The sequence below is a fragment of the Maylandia zebra genome, linkage group LG6, assembly GCF_041146795.1.
Source record: "Maylandia zebra isolate NMK-2024a linkage group LG6, Mzebra_GT3a, whole genome shotgun sequence".
Classification (NCBI taxonomy): Eukaryota; Metazoa; Chordata; class Actinopteri; order Cichliformes; family Cichlidae; genus Maylandia; species Maylandia zebra.
This window is the reverse complement of record NC_135172.1, coordinates 14,800,648-14,827,692: the sequence shown is the minus strand read 5'-3', so window position 1 is coordinate 14,827,692 and position 27,045 is coordinate 14,800,648. Positions and strand designations below refer to the sequence as shown.

The 27,045-nt window shown below is 40.6% G+C and overlaps 1 protein-coding gene across 2 annotated transcripts in view; it reads right to left on the bottom strand.

Annotated features, from left to right (window-relative positions):
* Positions 1–13,841: 13,841 nt before the first annotated feature.
* Positions 13,842–27,045, bottom strand: part of LOC101465338 (noelin-2) — a 37,615-nt gene continuing 24,411 nt past the window's right edge. For both annotated transcript variants that reach the window (XM_004569005.2, XM_004569003.5), the window contains exons 5-8: positions 25,622–25,728; positions 15,815–15,991; positions 15,529–15,702; positions 13,842–14,759 (exon numbers count right to left, since the gene is read on the bottom strand). In XM_004569005.2, the coding sequence (XP_004569062.1) occupies positions 14,439–14,759; positions 15,529–15,702; positions 15,815–15,991; positions 25,622–25,728 (779 nt within the window). In that variant the 3' untranslated portion in view covers positions 13,842–14,438. The remainder of the gene's footprint in view (positions 14,760–15,528; positions 15,703–15,814; positions 15,992–25,621; positions 25,729–27,045) is intronic.

The window sequence follows — 27,045 nt, the reverse complement described above, 5'->3', positions numbered from 1 at the left end:
AGCTGGTAGATATTTTTAACCTATACTGCAACCAGCCACCAGGGGACGACTGAACAGGACGTGGTCATGTTATCCATCTTTATATACAGTCTATGGTTTCAGCTTTCAAATTCACTTGAATGAAGCGAGGCGATATTTCGAGCTTAAGAGCTGGGTTCTTGCCAAGACAACAACAGCGATGAACTGTCCTGCTTTATGTGAGCTGATATTTTTAGACTTTTAATGTTACACAGCAAGTGGAACTGTATTACATGCAAATTGGTGGACTCTCTTCGCAGTTCGTGCAGAATACGCATATTGTTACGCAGGACACAATCAAGCTTGAAAACTCTGTCATCATAACTCATACGAAAGGCGACTGCTGCTGTCAGCACGAGGTTTATGTTTCCCCAGTGATTCTACAGTGTTGTCTGTGTGGACTTTATTTCTTGCATGCCTGTCATTTATATTGTCATTCAAGTACAAATAAATTTAAATATAGAGGCTTTGGTGTTCAGTGTAATTTAATTTAACCCTGAACTATTCAAAACCATTAGATTAAATTACACCTAGACCTATTTAATTGTATTTTAAAAAGTTTTCTTTTCTCAGATGTCTGACTTGAATTAAACAAAAAGTTCTCGGGAGCAGGTCCAGATATGTCTGACAACTACAGAGGCGTGACAAACATGAATAACTTGAATAAATGATTTGTGAAGCATAACAAATGCTTCCCTAAAGGGCAAAGAAGCTCACTGAATGGTTTGATGAGTATGAAAGTGATGTGAGTCATGCCTTCACTGTATATACATTGGTTAGTTCAGACCGAATTATAGGCAGCAAGTGTTCACTTTTCATCTCAGCCTCGAGTCTGTGGAACAAATGAGATGTGCTGGATTCCTGACTACGGTATGAGAGATGATGTCTCCAACTTGGCATGTCAACAAGCTGCATGAAGCACAGCTGCAAAGATCAAAAACGCATAAACCCTACAGTCATTGACCCTTCATCTCAGTAAAGATACAGTATGTGATACCAAAACAAACCAACGCAGTTAAATCATCCAAAGTCAGTTTAACAGAATTAAACAGATCTGCAGCTCTAAAAGGGGACTTTTGCATCCAAATTAGGCTTTTGGATAACTGAGTCAGAAAATTTATAATTAAACTTTTCCAACTTGTCACAAACTAAATGTTTTGCTACTTTCAACTGAAAAGAAAAGCAACATAAAATCATTTGCATTATACAGTGTTCACTTGTATCTAATGCTGTACGGTGTCAAACATAAGGCCTGGTGGCTGTAATCGGCCTGGCAAAGACTCCAAACTGGCCCACTGGACGTCTTTGGAAAATGGTTGGGCCCATGGTAAAGAAACAAAAAAAAAGAAAGAAAGAAAAAGAAAACTAATGTTCGTTACTGTTGATTAACAGAAACTATCTGTTACAGCACAGTCTGACAGCACTTTTTCTGCAGTTCTACTCATTTATTTCTTACAGCATAAGCCAAAAGAGTCATGCTGACACATTTCTTTCATTTAGTGCGGCAGAATTTCTTTATCATGTAGAGAAACTAAGAAATACAGCTGAAATAACATCTCCGCTAAATGTGCCGTTAAACTTCTTTTCACTGACAGAAAGGACAGTTTCGCTGGTGTGGCCTACTTAAGATCAAAATGAACTGCATGTGGCCCACGATGTAAAATGAGTTTATAGAGAATATGATCAAAGATCACTGGCATATTCTTGAAGTGGACCATTATCTGTAGATAAAACACGGGCATACCTCTGGAGCACAAAACTGAAGCCAACAGCTGAATATATTTAGTAATGGCAGCAGGGGGCGACCTCTGTGGGTGAAAAATAGTCACAAGTTGATCTATAACAATGGAATATGCCCTTTAAATTTCCTGATCAATAATTGTGCTTAATCACTGGCTTCACATCTTGTTGAAGACAACATGATGCTAATTTTGTAAATTGTATCGCTCATAACTGTTTTGAAGAAGGATAAAGAAACATTTGTTTTACCCCATATGGTGAAACTATATTCCTGGTTTCTTTGCTGAATTTTCTTAATACTTCCAAAAGCAAATGAAACATTTACATGAACAAAGATTTATGTAATGTAAAATTATTATAAAATCAGTTTTTCTTCAGGCTTTGTTGATATATTTCAGCAGAGCATCATTGCTGTTGCCTTATTTATGCAGTTTGGTGTAAACGATCATCCTGTAACCTCAACATCATATAATATTCAGTCATTCCTACAACTCTAATATTAACTATGAATTCAAACCTGGGATTGTGGGATTCTTCTGATTTCTCAAAAACAAAGTAGGTAAATTCTCATGTTGTTGCGGCCTATAACAAGGTGGTGGCTTACATCCTGATCCCGAGGAGCTGAACCTTGGCTGCACCTTGCTTCTTATACTTTTGATATATAATATGCAAAGCTGGAGCGTCTCTGCCTGGATCAATGAAGATATATTTCATGCCCATCTTAGTTGCAGTAGTAGTAGCATTTATTATTTAGCAGCATTTCTTATAGTGACACAAGTGACTGCAGACAACACGCCTCCATGTGTCACAATTTGGCAGCTTCTTCTTAGGTTGCAGTTTTGTGAATGAAACTTCCCCCCACTTTTCCTGGAGAGCAAACACACACCTCCTTATGAACGAATTGTTGTAAACAGACCGAAACAATTCGGAAAGCAACGTCCTTGTGTGCGAACCAAGGACATGATTGTGTGATTGGCAGACAGCCTTGTCTGCCTATCAAAAATAATTGCCTTTTTTCATTAGGCTCTCCTCATTGAAAACCTATACGGTTTGAAGTGTAATCTCCAAACACCATTCAGCATCTAGTGTTTACTGGCTAACGGATATAAATAAAGACATTTTTAGACTAATTGAAAATGAGATGTTGCATTTCAAGGGGATGATCTAGATAAAATAAATTTCCTAGTCTATTGCCTCTGTATAGTAATTATGCTTACACAAAACAAATTCATAGCTTGTGTATCAATTGCTGCAACTCCTAATTTAGATCACCATTACTTTCAAAATTCCCCAAAACCAGCACAGCATCACATAATCAGACCTGTGAATTTCAACCATTTCTTGTGATGTTCCTTCTCACAACACAACCAACCAAACATCGGTGAGGGGACATCATTAGTGTTCTTGGTGGAAAGCTTCCCACGGAGGTCCCTGAAGAGAAGATCCAGGTGACAATAAGTGACAAAGACAACGCAGCTGACATCTCTATGAATGTTCGAGAGAGAGACTGAGTAAGGGGTTTACCGCTGGTACTGGAGCTTGATTCTAATTGGCTGGATTTCCCTCCCCAATGTGCAAGGGCTTCTATTAATAGAACAGCAGACGAGCCCGGGTGGAACCTTATGCCTCTCTTTCCTCTCTCAGACCCCAGCATCCTCTTCATTGCTCATTTACACCCAAGCAGGAAAACTATCTGCCACTTCCCTGACCTCTTCCTCCCACCAGCCCATGCTTTCCTCTCAGGCTAGTCTTTCAGCCTGTGTCCTTGTTAAATAGGCTGATCTCTCCATTATTAATTAAACATGATCATGTCTCTCTGTGTGCTTTGCTTTGCATCGGTGTGCCCCACTATCTCCCAAATCGGGATTGCGTTTCTCTTCCAAAGGTCTCTCTTTTTGTCTTTCCTTCCTCACTTTATCTCTCCTTATTCTGTTTCCTTCTCTCCCCCTTCTGTTCCCCTCAGGTGGTCTCTTTTTAACAGCACTAAATTATTCAACAGGCTGATTTCCGCCCAGGAGACAAAAAGCCAGGGGATACTTGGACAGATAGAGATGAATAAATAAAAAGATAAAAATGATATATCCACCTGTCTATTCCTTGCGGAGCAGCATTTTGTCCAAGTCGTGATTGTGTGTCTAAATGAACAGTGTGTGTGTGTGTGTGTGTGTGTGTGTGTGTGTGTGTGTGTGTGTGTGTGTGTGTGTGTGTGTGTGTGTGTGTGTGTGAGACTGCATCGCTGTGTGGAATTCCGGCAGGTCTTCCGGAGAGGTGCTTCCACTATGCAGAAAATCTGAGCCAATGATGGTGATAGATGGGGAGAAGGGAACCTTGCAGCAGGGACCATGCCAGACTGACTGGGGCCCTGCCAAAGACAGCAGGGAGGTGGCCAAACAAAGGAGCAAGAGATAGATGGTAAAAGTGAGACATAAAGGTGGAGGTGCACAAAGCAACTGGAGTAAATTTTCCAGGAGTCCGTCTGCCTGCAGTCTATCACTGAGATGTGCATTCAACAATATGTTCACTTGTCTCAGAAAGCGGAATAAAAATGTGTGCCAAGCTGTTATGTAACGTGTCTGCAAGGATAACATCACAACCTGCAATACCAGACAACGACCGTGGTTTACTGCATGCAATAGGCAGCAGTGACACAATACTGACACAAGAATCCACACATATATATGTGTGTGTGTGTGTGTGTGTGTGTGTGTGTGTGTGTGTGTGTGTGTGTGTGTGTGTGTGTGTGTGTGTGTGTTTGAAAAACCTCCTGCTACCTGTGTTTTTAAAAAGTGCAACCATTATTGGATGTGAAGATGACACTAAATTATGGGTTGGTAATTTCCTGTGTGGCTGCCAGGAAAGAGCTGCGCAATTTGGTACTAATTATAGGGGAAATAAAAGCAGTGTCCATTAGGTACAGTTACTTGCTAATCTAATTTTACTGGATAGATAAAAGCCTGATATTTCCCTGTTATTAGTGCCAAATTAGTTTTACATGGAAATTCTTGAAAATTAGAACCTTAACCAGCTTTTCTTTGGAGGGTAACATAGGAGCACACAAACATTTTCTGTTAAACTATTTGAGATAATAGCGTCTGCAAAGAAGATGACTCACACCTCACTTATGCTGTTCCCTCTTATTTTCTTAGAAACTTGAATGTAAATGATAAATATAAGAAGGATTCTGACCTTCAGGTCTGAGAAAGGTCTGAAGCCTGGTTGTACATAAATCTGTGGAAAAATAACTATAGGACTCACTTTTTGTAAATAGAAACCTTTTTTCGTGAGTTTAGTGTAATATTCACTAAATGCAACTTAATGTTTGCTTTGTTGGTTAAATTTAAGATCAAATAAATGTTTTAGAGTATACTTAATTTGTGCTTGACAAACATCTGAGAGTCCAGTGTTCTTGGTTCCTCACTCAGATTCATCTCTCACTTGCTATGTCCAGTTTCAAAAAACAAGATAGTAATGGGCAAAAAGGTCAACTCAAGATTTCAGAACTGGTTTGAGGCTATTTTTGCACAAATCATGGTGGTGGCATTCATCTTTAGAAAAAAAGGCTAATTTTAATTCAAATATTCTAATTCTCAGTTTAAAATGCGGCGTTCCTCAAGACTCTATCCTTGGCCCACTCTTGTTTTTTAATATATGTTTCCTGATCAGATCAGTCATAATCATGACATTGCCGTTACAGCTATGCAGATGACACATGTCCCTCTCCAATCCCAGTAGCCTTGACAATTTATTTTCCTGCACTTTTCCCTGACAGTAAATCCAATGTATTAGTTACCTTTCTAAAAGTTCTACTGCCTGAGCCTACAGGAAAATTAACTCACTGACCAAAATGTCAAGCCTTGCACTCATGACAGGGGAGTGATTTTTGATACTGCGCTCACGTTCGATGCACATGTAAAAAAAAAGAAAAAGTTGTCCAGTCATGCAGCTGTTGGCTTAACCAAATTTCCAAAATTAGATCATTCTTGTCTGTCACAATTTCCAAACCTTATGCATGCTGTTATATATTTTTTCCTTTTATTGACTTGGATATTGCAATGCTCGACAAACAGTGTCAGTCAGACGCCATGTGTAGAAATGTGCTATATACATTTATTACAACTATTATTGTTATTGTTGTTGTTCTATGTGAAAACATAAGATTTAATGCTGCATCAACAGACTGAATGATTGTTCTTCTGATTGCTTATATGATAAATCCACACATCAACCTACAGCTTTATACCGGCTTCCAGGATTGTTTGTGTGTGTGCGTGTGTGTGTGTGTGTGTGTGTGTGTGTGTGTGTGTGTGCGTGTGTGTGATTTTGTTTTTTGTTCTTTTTTAGCCACAAATGACCCTTTGGTTCGCTTATTTCAGAGCCAGCTTTTAAAAAGCAAAAACACTCTAAACTACATGCCCATATCCAAGCACCAGACAAAGCTAATTGGCATTCACATCATGACTCAGTAAAAGCAAACAGGACTTAGTTTGGATATGATGGGAATTTGAAAATCCCCCCCCCCACCCTCAAACAAAAAAAAGAAAAAAAGAAAAAACAGGACTGGGAAGGCTACCACATTGAATATACATCATTCAAAACAATTAAAAGAACCCTGCCTCTTTTGCTTATCCACATCGTTTGATGGAAATGGAAATGATCGGTGTACAGAGGATTGAATTTAAAGACAACCTGGAAAGTCAAATTAAAAAAATGATGATCCAGGCTAGTTTATTTCATTTCAGTCAGCTAAGTCAAAACAGTACTCTATTCCTTAAGTGACCAGATCAGTATTACAAAGTGTAATTGACTTGATACTGTACTCTGTTTGAAAAGTAGGGAGTAAAACTGCTGAATGGCTCAGTATGGAGTGGGAAGCAGGTGAGCAGGCAGGTGTGGAAGGTCAGGTGACTGAGCTAGAAAGCATAAAGCCTACCGCTGCATAGCAGGTTATCTGTACAGACCTTTTTTATTTATTTATTTTTTCAAAACTGGCCAACAGTAAAATAACAGCATGGTGTGAAGACTGCATACAAAGTATGCAGGTTTATTAAGCACAATCTTCACCAGCACACCACCTGCCTTGTTTTCCAGATGGATGGCGTGCCACACACCTACAAATAGAAGTTCCCTATAGTTATTTCAGAGGCAGTTCCTTACTAATAAATAACATGAAATGACTTTGTTGGAAATATAAAAAAAAGGATATTGGCAGTGCTTCGTGTTTGAAGGCAGAATCTGTGGAATAATACATCCATCTGATAGCAGTATAAATCACCACAGATGCTCGAAGCTTCTGTTTCCATCTGAAAAAGGTGAAGGTTTCTTACAGCCTGCCAGTGGCTCATTTCCAATCTCCACCCTAAGGGCCCAATCAGTAAACCCTCACAGACTTAACTGAAGTCACCTGATAAATGATTGAGTGCCACAGGCTGCACGAGCTTGAGAAAGTGTAAACAGAGATCAGGCAGTATTTGTTGACATGTACAGTTTTAAGAAAAATCCCGTTGGCTCATATCTGATTAAACAATATATGACTTTCATCATCTTGCCATCACAAGAAAAGCAACTGCACACAATTAAAGCTATAACATTGCTTCATAGTTCCATCTTCCTTTTCCTTGTAATGCAGTGGAGTGGCTGATTATGCCCTTGTTTGTTTACTGTTTAATTCTCCCAGGCTTTCCCTGGTAAACGTTTAAAGTCACAGCGCTATGAACTGTGGGTAATTCCCTCAGGCAAAGTCTGTAGAAACGCAGACTTGTTGAACAGGAAAGTGTGCATAAAGGGCTTAAAACGTCTGCAATAGAGAGTGCTCATGCATTGCCGATTTAACAGTGGGATAGCCCTGAGCTCTCAAGGACTGAAGGGGAACGTGTCTCAAAGTCTGTGAGTGTGGGCATTGAGATTGAGCCAGCATGCTTGCTCCAAAAGACTTAATTAAGAGACACTTTGCATTTGCAAGTGGAAAGTGAATTGGAATTGAGTCACTATATTAAGTCATAAGAGAAAAAGTGCAGCAGTAAAATCATATTCTCAGACAACAGGACTTGTCTGCACGTGGCCGGAATTATCGTGATGCTGAATATTTCTGATAGTGTCAATAAAAATGAATTTAACTAAGAAATCACAACTGTTAAATGTGATCAAATATATCATGGTCACATTCCCATGTGTAATGTAAGTAAATCTGTTAATGCAGTTAAACCTCTGTGTGCCATCCTGTCCCTAGAGTAGTTCTAGGAGAACTCCTGTTAGAGTTAAATTGTTAAATGTTTGTCATTTTTATGTTTACCATTTGTACAGTGTTTTAACTCTGATGAAAGGAATTCCACTGTCCTTCCCCCCAGATTCTCGAGGTTCTGGTGGGGGGCTGTAATGTCTTATTGCAGATACATCCTATCTGGAAGATCTGCTTCTTTTGATGTAAGCTTCCTGCGTTTACGACCCTTTGGACAGCAGGAGGTCTGACACACACACACACACACGCACGCACGCACGCACGCACGCACGCACGCACGCACGCACACACACACACACACATTCTCACAGAAGTTCACAAATGTACATAAAATGCTTTGTCTTAGAACCAAGGGGGCGTGGCTTTGTTCTGACGTGTTTTGTGTGAACTGTGTCTCAATAAAAAGGGCAGCAAGGGAGGTCGTCGTCGAGGTCATTTTCGTGGTGGACACAGGCCTCCCTTGCGCAAGTGTTTGATCGATCGACTGTCTTGTTTTCTTCATGATGAATAAGTCTCTAGAATTAGCGGGGCTTGTGGAAACACAGACCCAACAACTCCCACTTAGAGAAAGTCAAACCCCAAACTGCCATGATCCACCAGTGGATGTCCTGGGGTGTGGTGCCTGTTTACCAGTGGTCACCTGATCTTCACACCCACGCACACGCACCTGTGGCTCCTCACGGCTGACAAACACCAACCAAACTTAAGGCCTGGCTGGCGTTCCTCACTGAAGTGTTGTACTTACTAGTGTTAGTGTAGCCCGGTTTAGTCTCTTGTTGTTCTCCCTGTGCTCCTGAGTGTTTCTCTGACGTCTGTCTCCATCTCCCTTGTGTAGACTTTCTGGGATCTGAACCTGTCTTTTCTGGACCCTTCCCAGTTGACCGTGAGTGAGAGTCCACTGTCTGGATTTGGACTGTACATAGTGGAGTGTGAGCGTGTGTTCCCCTTTTCCCAGGTCTGGACCTGCACTTGGAATCCTCTTTTCCCCGCCTCACTTTATATATGTACAAACCCACTTGTTTGATTGCATAGTTCAGAGTTCTGCCTTTTGAGTTCAGCGCCGGAAAACGTGACAAAAACTACAAAGCTTACAATCTGATTGGTCTCCTTTGGGTTTCCTGTATTAGCTGAAAAGAAACCATGATGTCAGAACATCTGGTGAAGCTGATTCATAAAATGTACGCTGCCAACCGTTAACATTTTGGCTGTTTTGCATCTTGGGATTTTTTTCTTATAGTGCAAACATTTGGTATGAAGGGAGAAATTAACAGTTTTTTTTCCAGGCTGTGAACCCCTCTTTTTACCCTCTAAAGAGGAGAATGTTAACATGCGAGTCTGCAAGAATTGACTCACTTCGGTAGCCAGCCTCAAGTGGCCAGCCGAGGAACTGCAGTTTTTCAGCACTCACAGCAGCTTGTTTCTTTTAGTCCTGCTGTTTGCAAATCGAAAGATGGAGCAGTTTTGCTCAACCAAAGACTAATATGATCACATTTTGTTACACATGCTTGTTCAGTTGTTTCAGTTTTGTCACTTGAATTATGCTTCTTGCCATTACAACCTGAATGTAAAAACCTCATTTAGCCCTGTGTATAATTGTTGTAATTAAAAAGCATTGCCTTGGTGATTATAATCAGCTAATTATTGCTGTTGGAAAGGCAGTGAAGGGAGGTGGTAGGATCACACCTGTTCTCTCCAGAGAATGGAAAAAAGCTCAGCCTGTGTAAAAGAAGCCAGTGATGCAGACTCAGTAATGCTGAGTGTTGTCAGCACGGTCTGTAGAATGAATCCACAAATTTTAGATTAGTGTCCATACACAAGAAATTTCATTTGCTTTAATGTCTCTTCATTTTTGTGCTAAAATAAGTGGATGTTTCTGAGCAGTGACCTGAACTCAAAGCAGTTAGACACAATATAATCACAGTCACCATGGCAACAGAATGGCCATTTGTGATGTTTCCACTGTCTTTATTATCCTCCATCGCTTTCTATCAATCCAATATTTTGTTCATCTTGTTATCCATGAGCACGCCACCGCCTGTGACTCCTGCCTCGTCTGTACATCTGCTGTGTTACAGTATGCATTTCGTGTACGTGAGCTCATCTGTGCGAATGCGAGTGTGTGTTTCTGTGAGACTGCCGGTTTTAAGAAGCAGCACTGACTAATTTCTGGCTGTGTAATCTCTTCATTTTCAGCCCATAATAGCCACTTAAATTATAATGAGCAGGTTAACCTTTGCAGCTGTGCTTGTCCCAAGCTCGTTCAACTCAAATCCCGTGTAACACGGCTGGGCTCTTTTTGATTTCAAGCTGAGGTCCAACATCGGAAAACAAGTTATCATCAAATCTTTTTTAATTTTGCTATTGTGCTATTATTTTCTTCAATCTTTGACTCTACTTTGTATTGTGAAGTTTTCTATTATTATTATTATTATTTTTTAACTGAGCCATCCTGTCATTTCAGATCCTGACATCCTGCCCTTGTGTGTTTTCCTTCTCTGTGATTACCTGCGATACACTAATTTGTATCACATGGATCTTAGTTACAGGTGTACCATCCTATTCCGAGTTGTCCCAGCTGCCTGATTTTTTTTTTGGGATAATAAAAAGCGTGATATTTTTTTGTGTGTTTTTGAGTCGTATTTGAATCTGCCTTCCGCATTAACTTGTTATACTCCCTAAAATAATTTTAAAACTAAGAACATTTGCTAAAAATTAGTAAAATGTGCATCAAGTTTTATCTTATCGTACAGCACCAATGTATCATCTGGGAGACCTCATGATGACAGAAACATTAGTATTTAAAGAGACATCCACATACAGTAAGAAGGAAACTGACGCTTGGTAGCTACCAGCTGAAATTTCAAGGCCCAGCTCCTTACAGTACTGTGAAAAAAGTTTTCTCATGACTCTTTGCAGCAATAATTGAAGTAGTCATTTTCTCTATGACTTTATCAGTACCTTGTGTTGTCATGGAAGAAATTTGACCAACTCTTTTGTATATCATTGCCTTCTTTTATTGAGGTTAGCAGGGATTTGTTTATACACATCCACAGTATTTCGATCAGGTTGAGGTCTGAACTTTCACTAGGCAACTGAAACTCTCTGATTCTTTCCTTTTTCAGCCATTCTGTTCGAGATTGTTGATATGTTTGGGATCGATGTTGAGGCGTTCGCAACTGGCTCAGCAGCTACAAAACAAGCCCAAATCATCACCCCTCCACCTCCATGCTTGACAGTTAGTTGGGGTCTTTGTGCCAATATGCTGTGCTTGTTTATTCCTAAACGTGGCGTTACGGCAGACTACACTTACATTCTTTTCAGAATTTGCTAGCTAGTTATCCTTTTAAATTTCAATGCACAGCATAAGAGTAAACGTATAGTTTGACCCATCAAATGAAAAAATAAACTGATTTTTATCACCATCATGAGAGAAATAAAGTGCAGACAAACTGTCCCCTGATATGCTCACCTGGTTACTTACAAAGCTAAACCTCAAAATCAGATGTATAATTTCTGTGAGAGAAGATTACCATCAGCTCGATATTCAAATTTGCCCAAATTAAGAAATATGTGTGTCCAACACATAATCACTCTAGTAAGTGTAGAAACTGAGAAGGAAAAATGGAGACACAGTTTACACTAACCACAATTTACCAAGTTTCCTTTGGTACATGGTGGAAATCATTACTAACATGTCGATCACATAATTTTCCCTTAGAAATGCTCATTTGGGGTTTTTTCTTGCAGAAAAATTCAATTTTTTGACCCTCATTGGGAATGCTAGCACATAAACATAAGAGGCATTTTCCATATATTGTTATTAAGATTGGAGGAACCAGTTGTTTATATGTGGAGTTATGGCTTTTTCAGGTGTTTTTGTAAGCAGCATTTGTATTTTCTGTCACAGCAACATGTGGGAGATGGTCTACTGACTCATGGAAGCCAGCTGCCCAACCACACTGCTGCATGCCTGAGGATAGAGCTGGGCGATATGAGATTTTTTCATATCACGATATGTTTTTTTCATTTCAGGCGATAACGATATCTATCACGATATGAGCCAAATAACTATATTTGTAAGATTTAAATGTGCCGTTGCTCACAAGTAAAATGTGAAATAATCAGCAGCTTGTTTTTATTTAAATATTTATTTCCCATAATAAGTTCAACAGGGTAGATGTACTTAAGGAACATGAGACTTTTTCAGATAAATAAAGGCAAATATTGCAAACTACACAAAAGGCAGCCGCTAAAGCGTTTAAGTTTCAAAATAGAACAAATGAAACAGACTAAATTGTCAATTCCACTTAGAAACAAAATATTAATTCTAAAAATAAATCTTAGTTTGTTTTACAGAAGAACAGACAAAACTGACTAACTTTTGTCAATATCAAATAAACTGAGAACTAAAAGGAAATTCTCAATCTCTCCTTGTTGTATAGCTGAGCTTTTCAAACAGTTTTAACAGTTACTTTAGTCTGACAAAAGCCGAATGACGAATTAGCGCTTCCAGTCAGAGACTGAGGCTACGTCCACACGTACACGGGTATTTTTGAAAACGGAGATTTTCCGTTTTCGTTTTAAAAAATAATCCCGTCCACACATAAAGGCAGAAATGAAGGAAAACGCTGCTATGAACATGCCAAAGCAGCAGGAGGCGCTAGATTCCTAACCGTGAAGAAATGTTGGCCAATCAGAAGTCTAGAAGCCTCGGTGGGAAAAAGTAAACAAAGCTGGGGCATAGAAGCAGAACAGAGTCGTATGTGTGGACGGACAGTAACTGTGTGTATATGTAAGCATTTAAACACTGCAGAGAGTAGAATTAACAGTAACAGTATTGTAGAAATTCATTTCACCGAAACAATAACGTGGCGCACAGTGTGACGCATGCACCAGTTCATTGTATTTCCAGACTTGCTTTCGGCACAGTTTACAGTGCATGCTACTCTGTTTTTTTGTCAGACTTGAAATAGCCGAAATACCTTCACACTACGGAACTTCTATGGCTCTTCCGTTCGACAATCTCTCCGGCATTGGAACCATCATCTGTTTTCTCTTCGGTCACGCTCTGTTGATTTTTCTAGTCGGCACACTCATTTCCTCCATTACGCGCTGGCTCCATTACCCACTGGCTGCTTCCCAAACAAACACACATGCGGCTTGGCACTTGTGCTGTACGTAACAAGTCACGCGACGTGACGCTGCGGCTGTGATTGGTTCGGCTCTGCGCTACTTAATTTGGATTGGCTGACCTTTTTTTTTTTTTTTTTTTTTAAGAGGACAAGAGCGGCAAGGTCTATCGCGATAGCTTAATTTCTCTATCGAGTAAAAGTTATATCGCGATACATATCGTTATCGTTCTATCGCCCAGCTCTACTTGAGGAGCTAATTGCAATCAGTGCACTGGTTATAGGAATGGCATTCCAGACACTGTGCGATCGTCACTGCCCTTTAGTATCCATTACACTCTTTATTTTTCACTCTGTATTGAGCTCTTCCAAAGCCATGTTAAAAAGTACCTCACACAACATAGCAAGCAGATCCTGAAAAGCTAACGTTAAGAAGGAAAAATTTAGCAGACTGTCACATGATTGGATGCTGCTTTGTTCTGGAAGATGTGCACTGAAGAGCATCTGTGGCTATTTGAATATACTGCTTACACCTGCCATCCCATGAGGACATCTTTGGTTCCCTGTTTGTGTTTTTTAATCCTCTAAATTCACGAGGCTCCATCCAACCAGATGCCCAAGTGGAGAAAGGTAGAAGGAGAGAAAGCACAAAGCCTTTTTTGTTTTGGTGTATTTGTGTATACTATGTTGTGTAGAGATCAGGACAAAGAAGTCTTGGCAAAGTTTGACAGTAAACTTTATTGAATGAACAACCATGCTGACTGAACACGTCCACGATCACATCACAAACCCGGAATATCTCAGTCAGGGCCATCGTCATAGCTCGAGGTTTGAAGCGAGGTGAAATTCAGTTCATGAGCTGTGTGTATATATATATAATTTTTTTTTTCCAACAATGCGACCTCTACTTCCAAAGTCACTTCTTGATATACGAGTGGAATGAAACGTAACAGAATATGGATGAGCTCAAAATGTCTGACTTCCTTCTTTTCTATCAGCGTCCCTGCTGCAGAGGCAGTTAAGCCCATCGTCGCGGTGATGAACACTTCTTGTCTGTGACCTTTAGACTGGTGTTTGACAACCATGTACTGTGTCTAGTTATTAGCTCAGCGAGCTCACATCATCTAGAAGTCATTCAAATTCAAACACAGACAGTACTTATTACCTTGTTGAGATGTCAGTCGCTGTTGTGTGCGTGTGTGTGTGCATGCGTGTGTATTTTTGCAAGTTTTGAAGTGTCCTTTAAAAACCTTTCTCCTTCATCTCTACTTTGTTTTTTTCATTTTCATTTTTATTTATATCTTTTAGGTGTAAATCTATCCATCGCTCCTGATAACGTGAAACAGTGTGACATTATAGAGGACCTGGTGACCGTTGTTCCAGGTGTACAGTGCTCTCTCTCTGGGGTTGTAGTCCATCATGCTGATGTGGGAGTACTGGTTGTGGAAGGGGATGTCGGTGTATTCGTACGTGGAGGTGTTGGTGTGGTAGGCAAAGTGGACCTTTGCTCCGGCCAGATGGGAGTTGGTGACGTACAGGGTGCCGCAAATCATGAAAGCCTCCCCAGCACTCCGCTTAGGAAACCCCGTGTCCCAGCTGTGGAGGACTTCAAGCGAATGAGGGTCGAGGCGACTCACCTGGAGGCAGAGAGGACAGGGTTGGCAATGATGCCGTCTCACACGGTTGTGAATAAGCTGAGGTAAATCTGTAGCTGCAGAAATGGTGAAATTTGTTGAAAGCAGCGTGTTTGTCGTAGATTGTACATGAGAGAGGACTTTTATTTTTTGTTTTCTAAAGGGCCTCACAGTATCACAGACCGTCTGCATAAAAGATGGATGCAAACTGTGGGCTTGAAAAGAGAAGCCAAGGAGCCATAAACCGGTCTTCTATCTGATGGAGGTGGATGAGAGAATGACCCTACATTTCAACTGATTCAGAAAACACTCAATCACTAGTTTCTGTCTTCACTGAAAACAGCACAATGTTCATTGGTGCATTATAAAGTAGATGACGGCGAGGATATGATTTAGGGCACAGCTAATTACTAACTGTCTCCCCAAAACACAACTGTTGTGTCTTGTGAAGGGTGTTTTTTGTGAGCGTGTGGCTTTTTTGTCCATCTCTGTCGTTTGTTTTCATTGTATTTGCATTTCATTGTATTTGCTTTATTCAAATTCCACTGCATATCGTGTGCTTTTGCTGGATGTTTCTATTTGCTGGTGTTTTCTTAAGATCCAGTACCATACATAAGATCCTGGCTGTCACATGAATTTGATGTACAGCACAGCAGCTTCTTCTCTCTGTTTCAGTGTGCTAGTCATAACACTTAAATCAGTCAAAATTTGCTGTGTGGCAATGTGTCTCATGTGTCTCTGTGAAGGAAAGTTAGAGAAAACAGAGACAGACCATAATGTTTCCAGCGTTTGGGATGGAGGTGTAGACAGCCCAGAGTCCTGTCTCATCTGCCATGAGGTCGATGTCAGAGGATCCTCCCCAGCTGTAGGGGAAGGTGTTGTTGTATCCTGCACCGCTTAGGCTACGCTGGAGTAACACACTGCGAGAGCGGAAATGGTACTGAACCTAGAAAGACACACACACACGCATATGCACGTACATACACGTACAGCATCTCATTTTACTCGACCGTCAATCATCAGCATCAGCTGTTACTGATCGTGACCCAGTCTCGTACCAGGATGTTGCTCTGGTGCTTGTTGTAATAGAGAGACCCGTTGTAGACCACGTGGCCGGTTCCCGCCCAGGGGTGGGGTAAGAGATGCTGCACGAAGTTTTGGCCTTTTGTGAAGTCCCCCATGGTCCTGTACTCTAGCACACGTCTGCCCTTATAGTAGCCATCCATCGACCACACCTGTTGGAGAGAAGGGAAAGGAGCGCAGATGGCTCATCTATAGCCAGCTCGTAAAATGAACTCCTGCTGAGCAATAAATTCTGTTACGCTTTGAGAGTGATCCATCATGCCCCCCCTCCTGCTGTCCAAAAAACTGATTAGATCATGACATAATGTACTCAGACTGTCGCAGTTGGATGCTGCAAACCTCGAGTCGGTCAAATAAAATAAAAGCAAAGGCAACAGTTTGGTATCACCCAGACCTTCAGGTGGGGAAGATAACAAACGCAGGTTCAGCAGGCCTGCCAAAGCTCTGGATTTGTCAGCATGCTGAAGTTGTGCGCGTGAGGCCGCAGCAAGAGAGATGCTCAATATACAAAAGGTTATAGGGCTTTTCTTCAGCTGCTTTTCCTGCATCACAAATAGCAAAAAGTGTATGCAAGTCGGTGTTCGGCGAAGGTTGCTCACCAGAAATAACAAAACTGCTTTTTGTCTGCCTCCATCTAGGGAACGCCTGCTCCCCCCTATCATATTCCTATTTCAGGACTAGACAGTGGAAGCAGTTTTGGCTATGCATTTCCACAGTTTATAACATTCCCGGAGATAATTAGCAGCAATAAATTCTGATCTATCCCAGGTATGGATGTTTGATGTCCACCTTTTTCCCACCTCCTCAATCAAGCTGACCTGAATTTAAATCACCGCCCGATGAGAAGTAAAAACCCAATAATCTTAGTGTAATGAGAAGAGCTGTAAATATAGGACAGTGGAAGAAGTTGTGGGGAGGGAGCAGAAGATGAAAAAGATCAGTGGTGAAACAAACGACCAGAGAAGAAATGGGATGGGTGGAAAATTGCGCGTCGGCAGCGTGGAGGATTAATTACCCGGGGAGGGGACGAGAGGTGAAGCAGATGAAAGAAAAGAGCAGAGAGCACTGGGAAGAGAGAGCATTGTTGGTGAAAAAGATGCTCGTTATCCCCCCCCCCCCCGCAAAGACTGAAAAGTACTGAGGCCAGATAAAAAAAAGGGGGGTGGGGAGGGGGCAGATGAAAAGGAACCTTTTTGTTAAGGGGAAAAAACCCTCTCCTGCAGTAGAACAGCAATTTTTTAAATTACAGTTCATTTGTAGCAGCAATATTTAAAATTCACATTGAATTAGAGACTTTCAGACAAAGGTAACTGATTGCGGTTATTTTGAGGGCCTTCAATAACAGAGTTTAATTGAGACTCGGCTAGTGGTTTGAAAAGACAATGAAGCAGACTGATTGGCCTTTCCCACTCCTTCCAGTGCGCTCTCTTCTCTCCTCCAAACACTGATGAAGCTTTCTCAGTTTTAATTCGCTTTTAAATAGGTTTCAAAGGAAGACGAGTCCCTTTGTTTATTGGCAGCTGTAATCTTCTCGTGTCTGAATGCACCATTTACTTTAAATAAACAAGCTCCAGATACTGATTATATAGCAAACGGTGCGCACGGAAAGTGACTTGGGATTTTGTTTTCTTCTTCTGCTTCTAGAGCTTACGTCTAAGTTTTACAAATTAGTGAGCTATTTTCTTTCTGCTCCCCTCCCGGCTGGCCTACTCACATACGCCCTTAAAGGATCAGTTGTATCCTATTACAGTATCCACATGCTATGAAGTGATCCCTCCCCATTGTGACTACACTAAGGGGAAAGAATATCCACAGGTCCTGCAAATATTCATTCGGGAGCACGTCTGACATTTCAAGTGGGTCTCTTCATACTGGCAGTCACATGTTGGTTTACATTAGTGGGTTGGACTGCATTTACAGGGCATTTTTAGCATGTAACTGATGTACTGATACACTATTGCCAGTAAAGGCACCGATCTCAGCATCAGGTGCAATTTAGGGATCAGCATCTCTCACAAGGATACTCAAACATGAGGAGCCAGAGGCCGAATAAACACTGCTGTGATCAGTGGACTGATCCTACTCTGAAACTACTGCCAGTTAGCTTAGCTTAGCGGTTTGTAGCTTCATATAGAGTAGGCTCTTGTATTTATATTTTCTTAAGAGGGAAACATACAGTACTGTGCAAAAGTCACTCTCTTTTTAAAAATATTTTTCTAGAGAAATGGGAAATAGATACAGGGATTTATTGAATCACCTGAAAATATACATGGAAATATATATTTTCCATGTAAATTTGCTAGAGCCACTGCCTGAACTTTCATAGACAAAGTCTCTTCTTTAAGTAGTCTTAAAATATTTCTCCAGGCTTGTTAAAGGACATTCAAAGCTCTTTGGTTTTTTGCTGCCTTTTGTTTTGTTCTGTATCAAGATGATCCCACACTGCTTCAATAATGTTGAGGTCTGAGCTCTGGGGAGGCCAATCCATGACTGATAGTGTTATTGCATGATTTGGCATACCTCAACCTTTTCTCCTGTTCCTTTCTTTAAAAACGGCTTCTTGATACTAAACCTTTCACTGAGACCATTTCTGATGAGGCTTCAGTGAACAGTAGATGGATCAACTGAAGCCCCAGATGCATCTCTCAGGTCCTGTGTCAGGTCACTGCTGGATTATTTCCTGTTTCTTAAGGATGTGAGTTCATCTCAATGGTTTTTAAGCCTGCTGATTATTCATTTGTTGCCTGTTATGTTTGGACAGAACTTCACCCCTTGGGTGAAAAAGCATCCAGTGTCCAAAGGCAACCTTTGAAAGACCTTCAGAAAACCTGGAGAACTATTGCTCAAGACCACTTTAAAAAATTACAAGAATGTTTGGCTCCTTGGAGGGAAAATACAAGGAAACGAGGGGTGGCTTGAGACTTTAGCACAGTACTGGAAATACCAATACATTAGTTACACTACTAATACTGATGCATTACTTAAAGTACTTACGCTATTTAAGTGAAAGGTCATTGATGCATTGTATTTATAGGACAACTAGACACAGGTAATTTGCAGAACTTGCCCATTGTTAGGCTCTTTACATCTTACCCTAACAACAATGAGCATATTTGCCAAAATGTCAGACTACTGCTTCACATTCAGCCCTAACTGTCTGACAAAAACGCAGCTCCTATTTAACCTGATCAACCCTGACAAATCAAAGGCCTGCAAGCAGAGGGCTACAGTAAATACCAGAGGGCTGTGAACCTGGCTCATCTTTAACCATATCTCAGTGTAATGTCATGTTAAGCACGCTTGAGCTTTGATGCAAACATAGTATTATATTCTAACCCTGTAATTTAATTCTGGCTTTAACAGGGAGGCAATGAAGAGAAGATAATCCAGGAGAAATGTGATCTCCTACTCTTGTTCCCTGTTAGCTCTCCTGCCGCTGCATTTTCGATCACCAGGAGGCTTTTCGGGGAGCTTTAAAGATAACTGTATAGCATAGAAATACAAAAACGAAGCCTAGACGTAACAAATGCATTGAATTTCACCATCGCTTACAGAGCATCTTCCTAAAAACCCTCACCAAAAGAGGATCTACTGCAGCATTCACAGTGTAGTTTTCAGCAGGGTGAACCAGATCAACAACTACAATTCGAAGCTAATCGAAGAATTAACCCTGATTTAACCCACTGCAACTGGGGAATTATGCACTAAAATGCTTGACCTTTTCTTTTTCGCTTCTTCTTCTTCTGCTTTCTTTGGTTTCACATTTTTCACCTTCACCATCACCTCCCCGGCTCCCCTATTAGTCTCCCTCTACAGTTGCTCTTTTGATCAGCCTTCACTGCCTCTTCTTCTTCTTCTCTTTGTCTCGTCCCCTCCTTCTGTTCGCCCCTTGTTTCACTTCTTCTTTCCCTGCCTAACACCTCTTCAGCAACCGTCCTCATGCCCCCCTCCCACCCCCAGCCCCCTCCATTTGCTATGTCTCTCTCGCCCTTTCGCTCGTTCTCACACTATCAGCTGAGGCATCTTGACAGATCAGGGGATATCCACACCTCAGCAGCTGTTCTCAAATACAGCGACAGGTGTGTCCATGCGTGCGTGCGCGCACACATACACATGCACATTTGTGCACTGATGAGCTAATGAAGAATTCATAAATGCCAAAGTGGCACCCTGTAGTCATGGATACCAAAGGATGTATGAGAATGACTTTACTCATTTTGACTCACAGTGTGTGTGTGGGTCTTTTTGTTAAAGAGAACAAACTTTTACAAACAAACTAATTTGGTCTGTGATGTTTGTGATGATTCAATATGTGCACTACTACAAACAAAGCCTGAGAAAATATTATCAACATCATTGTTTGGAATTTTTTGATGAGATGAGAATAAAAAGACGCCGTTTTGGGGGGAAATCGATTCAATAAGATGATTGTCCGTTAGTTGGCTGGTCTAATCATGAAGAATAACAGCTTTAACAACAAGAACACAATGGCTGTCAAAGTCACATCATCTTCTCCGCTACACCCACACCACTCTTTTGTGCCTCGCTTAGGTTTGATTCTTTTTCTCAGAACACAGCAGATGAAATTAATGCCAAAACTGCTGTGTGCTTGGAAAAACGTTTGGAAGGAAAGTAAAGAAAACAGAATTTGCATCATTAGGGTGTTGAATTTGCATTTAAGAATATTAATAAATCACAAATTTGTCAGAGCGTGATTTTTCCTCCTCTGGAGCTTTGTGTTTCACACCTTGTTTTCACTCCCTGATTAGTTTCATTTTCACTCCTTCATAATTTTGCAGTTAGTTTTAGAAGCCAAAAACTACAGAATCTGGTCACATTTACTAAAATTAAGTGGATAAAATTGTTTCTTAAAGAGTAACCAGACAACTTAACAACACACAATATCTTGTTTGTAACTTTTGTTTAACCGAAGGTCTTTTTTATTACTACTTTAAAATCCAGGTTATTGCACAGAGCTTTTTTTTTTCCTTTTTATAAATAGCTACAAAGTTAACTTTTAACTCTGAGGAGGCCTCACCCACCGCTGTCTATCCAGGGCCTTGAAGTGGAGAGGGTGAGCAGCTGTAGGTACCTGGGCGTCTACATCTCTGAGGACCTCACCTGGTCACTGAACACCACACAGCTGGTCAAGAAGGCTCAGCAGCGGCTGTATTTCCTGAGGAGGCTGAGGAAATTTGGTATGCCGGCCAAGATCCTCAGCAGGTTCTACAGCTGCATTGTAGAGAGCACCCTGACCAGCCGCATCACTGCATGGTACGGCAGCACTACTGCTATGGACCGCAAACCCCTGCAGAGAGTGATAACAACCGCAGAGAAGATCACTAGGACCCCGCTGCCCTCTCTGCAGAGCATCTACCATCGCAGAGTCCAGAGGAGAGCTGCCTCCATCCTCAAAGACCCCTCACACCCCAACACGGACTGTTCACACTTCTGCCCTCGAGATGAAGGTTTAGAAGTGTGAAATCCAGAACATCCAGACTCACTAACTTCTTCTTCCCCACTGCCATCAGACTCACTGACACATTTTGAACAGTAATAATATTTTTTTGACCGTCTGGTCATCTTACATATTAAGCTATTGCTCTTTTGCACACATCTGTTTCAAATCTCCATATTTTGTCTCCTTTTCTGTCTTCAGCTATTTATTTATATATTAATCTGTGGGTGGTCAGCAAAGAAAAAATTCCATTGCACAAAGAAATGCCTTTTCTCTTGTGACACATGACAATAAACACTTTGAATCTTGAATTTTGAATCTTTTAACTTTCAATTACCGCAACACAAAAAGAGAGAAGACTAGATCGAGTGGCAGACGAATGGAAACAAGGAAATGGCAGCTGTTCTACTGGCAGATTAATGGCTTCCTTATAAATTACAGTCAGTTATTATGCTAATGTTATTTATCATTACAAGTAAACTAGATTCAGTCACAGCCCATTACGTATTATTATTCTGTTTCATGTGAGAAATGTTTGCCCAAATCAGTATGCTATGTTTACATATTAACCCACTTCCCACTTTATTTGGCACTGCTGTTCAGCTGTTCAGCTTGTTAATTAATCAGCCAATCACATGGCATTCCTTAAGGAATGTCAAAATGGTCAAGACGACCTGCTGAAGTTCAAAGCGAGCTTTAAAATGGACAACAAAGGTGATTTAAGTGGACTGAATGTGGCAAGGCTGGTTTGAATATTTCAAAAGCCGATGAATCGGCTGGGATTTTCACATGTTGGAGGTAGAGTCAGAATTTGTAGTAAACAGCATGAAAGCAGAGAAGGCATGCTTCTAAAGCTGCTTAACATGCACCCATATGTAAAAAGCATCAGTTGGCGTGTCATATAATCAAACTCAGAGGACACTCTGAGGTGCCAGAGACTTCTACAGTGCATCAGTATTTGCTGTAGTGGAAATGAGAACAGGCTGAACTTACTCAACAGTTTGAAAGCTCCACTTTTTTGTTCACAACATGGGAGCAAATACTGAAGCTTTTTTGTGCCTGTGAACCAAGTGTGCAATTTTAATCCAAGTGAGTCATCTTGACTCTGGTTTTTAGTTCTCTTTAATGCATCCAAAGAGTGCATATGCAGCGTCACTCAGTAAAATGTATTCACCGTTTTATAGCTGCGCCCTTTCCAGCTGTGTACGGAGCAACTGTTTTGTTTTGTTGTGCCAGTGCAGGAGTGGTTGTAAAATTTTAAATGCATTTTTTTAGAGCCTGGCAAACACATGCAGAAATAATTACTTCTGTAAAAGGAAACAGCCCTGCAATAGTCTTGTGAGGGAGGAAATGTAAAGGACTTAATGATAAACATTACTGTCTTTGTTCTACAGGGCTCCATAAGGCTGAGAGGGGGGAATAAGATAAAAGTGATTGAAGCACTTTACAGCATATAATAGCTTTGCTGGCTTATTTAAAAACAATACAAATACAGAAAAAAAACCCCAGTGCATTTATAAAAGTGCACTTCTTGTGCTTTCTCCACGCTCCGATTCAGGAACATCACCTACTGTGCAGCATGAAAAGACCAGAAAAAGCTTCCAATTGTTGGGACAAAGGTGCAAATAGACAGAGAGACTGAGAAAGAGCCGCCACCCATAACTACACCAGTCACACCTGGAACTGGAAAACAGACAGCAATAACTGGGATACTGCTGCTGTGTATAGCGCCTTCTCATCACCAGGGAGACATTCTAATAGAGAACAGGCAAGGGTCACCATGGCGATATAAATCACACCTGGCAACTGGGAGACAGTCGCCTTGACAACTAGCTTAATATGCACTCCCTGAACAGAATGTGTGTGTGTGTGTGTGTGTGTGTGTGTGTGTGTGTGTGTGTGTGTGTGTGTGTGTGTGTGTGTGTGTCTCGCAGTGAGCGGAGACAGAGTGCACACAGGAGTCATGTTAGAAATGAGGCTGAAAGAAACTGAAAAATACATCAGCGAAAATATAGAAGCGGGCAACTTTATGACCACTTTCACCTGCCGTACTTGTCATGTGCCCACAAGAGCACACAGTCTTATTTTGATGATTACATCAGTTCCCTTTACTCCATCTAAATCCAAACTTACAGTACATCTAAGCTCACACATGACTTCACACTAAAAATTAATTTCTTATGGGTGCATGTGTATTGAAACTTTAATATGACATTCATGTATCCCCTCACAACACGAATACTAACAAGTACATACACATATATTTGCATGCCTATCTTTGTGGGGACCCTTATGAATGGAACACCTAGCAGAGAAAATTTTTGATTTAAAAAAAAAAAACTGACCTGCTAAGAACTTAACCTAACATGATTTAACATCTAAATATATCTCCAGAACATTAGCGGGTGACCCGATGCCGCTGCGACAACTGCATCGAGCGGATCATGTGTGAGTTGGAGCAAATAAACACCGAAATGCAGGTGGTGTGAAAATGTCTCCTTTTTTGAGGTGCAGTAATTTAAGTTAAATCAATGAAGCTCGTAAATTGTTCAGCGGGGCAGTGAAAAGAAGAAACTGCAAATAGTTACATTTGGGAAATACTGGCCACTATGCTTGCATTGGCAATATGAAGGAGGCGAGATAGAGCCAGAGACTATTACATAAATAAACAAGAAGCACTCCAAGAGCACAAACCTCCATCAAGGCAGCTCGTTCTCTGGGCTGTATTTGCTCTTAAAGAAATAGTATTTTATTTTGTATATATTCATTATAAAAACAAAATGTGTGGGAGTAGGCGATGGATAACGAGTGTTGATTTGTCAATAACTTGAGCCTATTATATAATATGATACTACACCATATTTCTAACTAGCAGCTTGTCTCTTTCACTTGATAATACTTTTGTTAGAGATATAACACATCTCAGATCTATCAACTGGCATGATATTTGGATGCAAACTATATGGCAGAAGAAACCCCAAATAGCCGTATCATTTCCTAACTGTTGCCAATACAAACAAAAGCAAAAGCATTTTACACACAATTTAAAAATAAAAAAAAAACAATTTTGTGAAAGTTTGACCGTTTGACCTTAAAAAAGAGGTCAGAGGTCCAAAGTAACATGATATCTAGAATCCAGATATATCATTCCCTATATGTCTATATGCTGTCAATACAAACAACAGCAGTAAGGAATATAGTTTTAATAAACACAGCTCTATATAGCATTATTATCACTTTGACCTTCAGATCAATCTTTTGACCTTGAAGAAGAGGTCAGAGGTCAAATTTGAGATGATATTTTATAATGTATATGTTGACAATACATGCTACACTTTGTTTCTAAGTTTCTAAGAATCATAGTTTCTACAGTATTGAGCTTTTTGTCAGTTTTTGACCAATAAATCATTAAGTTGACCTTGCCGACCTTGGTGGATGTAAGTATGTGTGACCTCACTCTGCATTCCTGCAAAGTTTTATGAGAATTCATTCAAAACTTTTCGAGCTATCATGTTTACAGAAAGAACGGCTCCCACACGCACACGCACAGGAGAAGGTAACCAGTCACCAGTCTGAACCTCAGCCAAGAAATTGATTGGTGCATTTCCAACTAAAGAAGAAAGCAGAGGAAGTTTGTACTACCAGAAAAGGTGCTTATATAAACCAGGAAACTATTAGCCAGTCATGTTGCCCACATGTGACAGCAGAGTTTCACTGGTCTTAGTTTGTTCAGCTGCTCTGGTGGGCCGTCAAAGACATCACTCTGGATTGAGTAATAATGACTCTGTAACATCATGAAATTTGCAGAGATTTAAATACCCAGCAGCAAACAAACAAACATTCCTCCAGCTACAACCATAAATAAATAAATGTAATTAATTAAATAATCTCAGAAATAGTGATAAACACTCAATAAAAACAGGATACAACAAGATAAATGACAGAAAGAAGTGAAATGCATGAGATAGAGATGATAATTTAAGGGTTGAGGGCAGTCTGCATGGTGGTCAGAGCAAAACCAAGTTATCAGACTTTTTAAAGCTGCACTTTTTATGTTTCAGTGAAATTAAAGCAACATCTCTGTCCACTTACATGTAAGTACGGGGTTCTGTAAGAGTTACAAATAATTACAAATATATGGCTACTGAGTGGCGAGACTTGCTTCTAGAAGGACTTTCCCCGAGCCAGACCACCAAATGCCTCAATCCCAACCTAAACCTTGTTCTAACCCCGACTGTAAACCTTTTTTTTTTTAAATATATAAATGGAACAAACTGAAGAAGAAGAAAAAACAGAAAAAAGACAAATCACACTGTACACCTACCCTGCTGTCAGAGCTGGGAATCATGGCATCAGTCATCCAAGAGCCAAAGCGGGATCCCGAGGCCCTCACAGTGATGGGGTTGCTAACGGCAGTCAGACGACCACATCCTGTTAACAAATGATAAACGGACCATGTAAACGCTGAGGCGGAGATCCTCCGTCCTAGATCTGTTGTTTATGCATAGAGCAGCCACATGGAGAAGATAATGCAGATGGAGCACCAGTTTGTGCTCATGTTATCCGGATTGGTCTGAGTAATGCTCGTCGTCAAGGTGACTTGGCCAGCTGGTTTATGAGCAGCCATCACCTGCCACCAGTCTTAACTCACTTCAGCAATGCTTCATAAAAACTTGAAAATGTGTTGACGCCACAGGCGTGAGCTGTGAAAAAGCAGCTTCTATTTCTCGAAAAGATAACACAGAGGAATACATTTGGGTGTTTTAGTCATTTAGATAATAACTTTAAGACATTTTGTTTTTCAGGTAAATGAAACTGCCCACTCACAGTGATACCGCATTTACATTATTCCAACTATAAAACACCGTTTTTAGGTTTGAAAAGTGTAGTTGGTTATTTCACTGAGAGTTTTAATAGAGCCTTTTCAGCCACCTGAATTAACATCAGTTATAATGGCTCTCAACAGAGACAGCTATTTAGATCAAACCCAATGTCAAAATGCATTTCTACATCAACATCCACTTGTATGCTTTCCACAAACAGGCTTATTGTGTCCCGGCTTTTCAATTTTCCTCAAAATGGGCCTAAATAGGTGCACTTCTGTTTCTGTCCCCATGTTAGACTTTGTTGTTAGAGCACTCTCTGCTGCTCTTAAAGCAATACTTTGACATTTTGTGGAAAATATTTATTCACTGCCCGTTGGAGTGTTAGATGAGAAAATCAATACCACTCTTATGTCTGTCCAGTAAAAATGAAGCGACTGCCAGCAGCCTAGCTTAGCACAAAGAGGAAACCGGGAATGTCCATCTGTTTCCCCATAGCTGTCTCCGCATGTTACTACCCGATGGCTATCCGTCTTTTTTTCTTTTTACTGAAGAAACACCCTCAACTCTTACCAAGTAAATAAAATAAGAATCCTTCCTAAAAATCTCTTTAATCCTAAACCATAGTCTTACTTCACTACAGCTATTCCATGTGCTCCTCTGCAAAAGCTGCACATATTCCAACCCGATATCATGACAAAGCTTGCAACAGACACATCGAGCTTTGCCTCTCTAAAACGTGAATTGTACATGCATGCAGAAGTTGCAGTAACAGCAGAGGAAAATATTTTATTTCAAGCCAACATAAAAATTATCACGGGAAAGTGCTTAAACAGACTTTATTAACACCTTTGCATGTATATACACATTAGCCGCCTAGCTTAATCTGTTCTGCCAATTAAGGACCCTGGAATGTACTTAATAC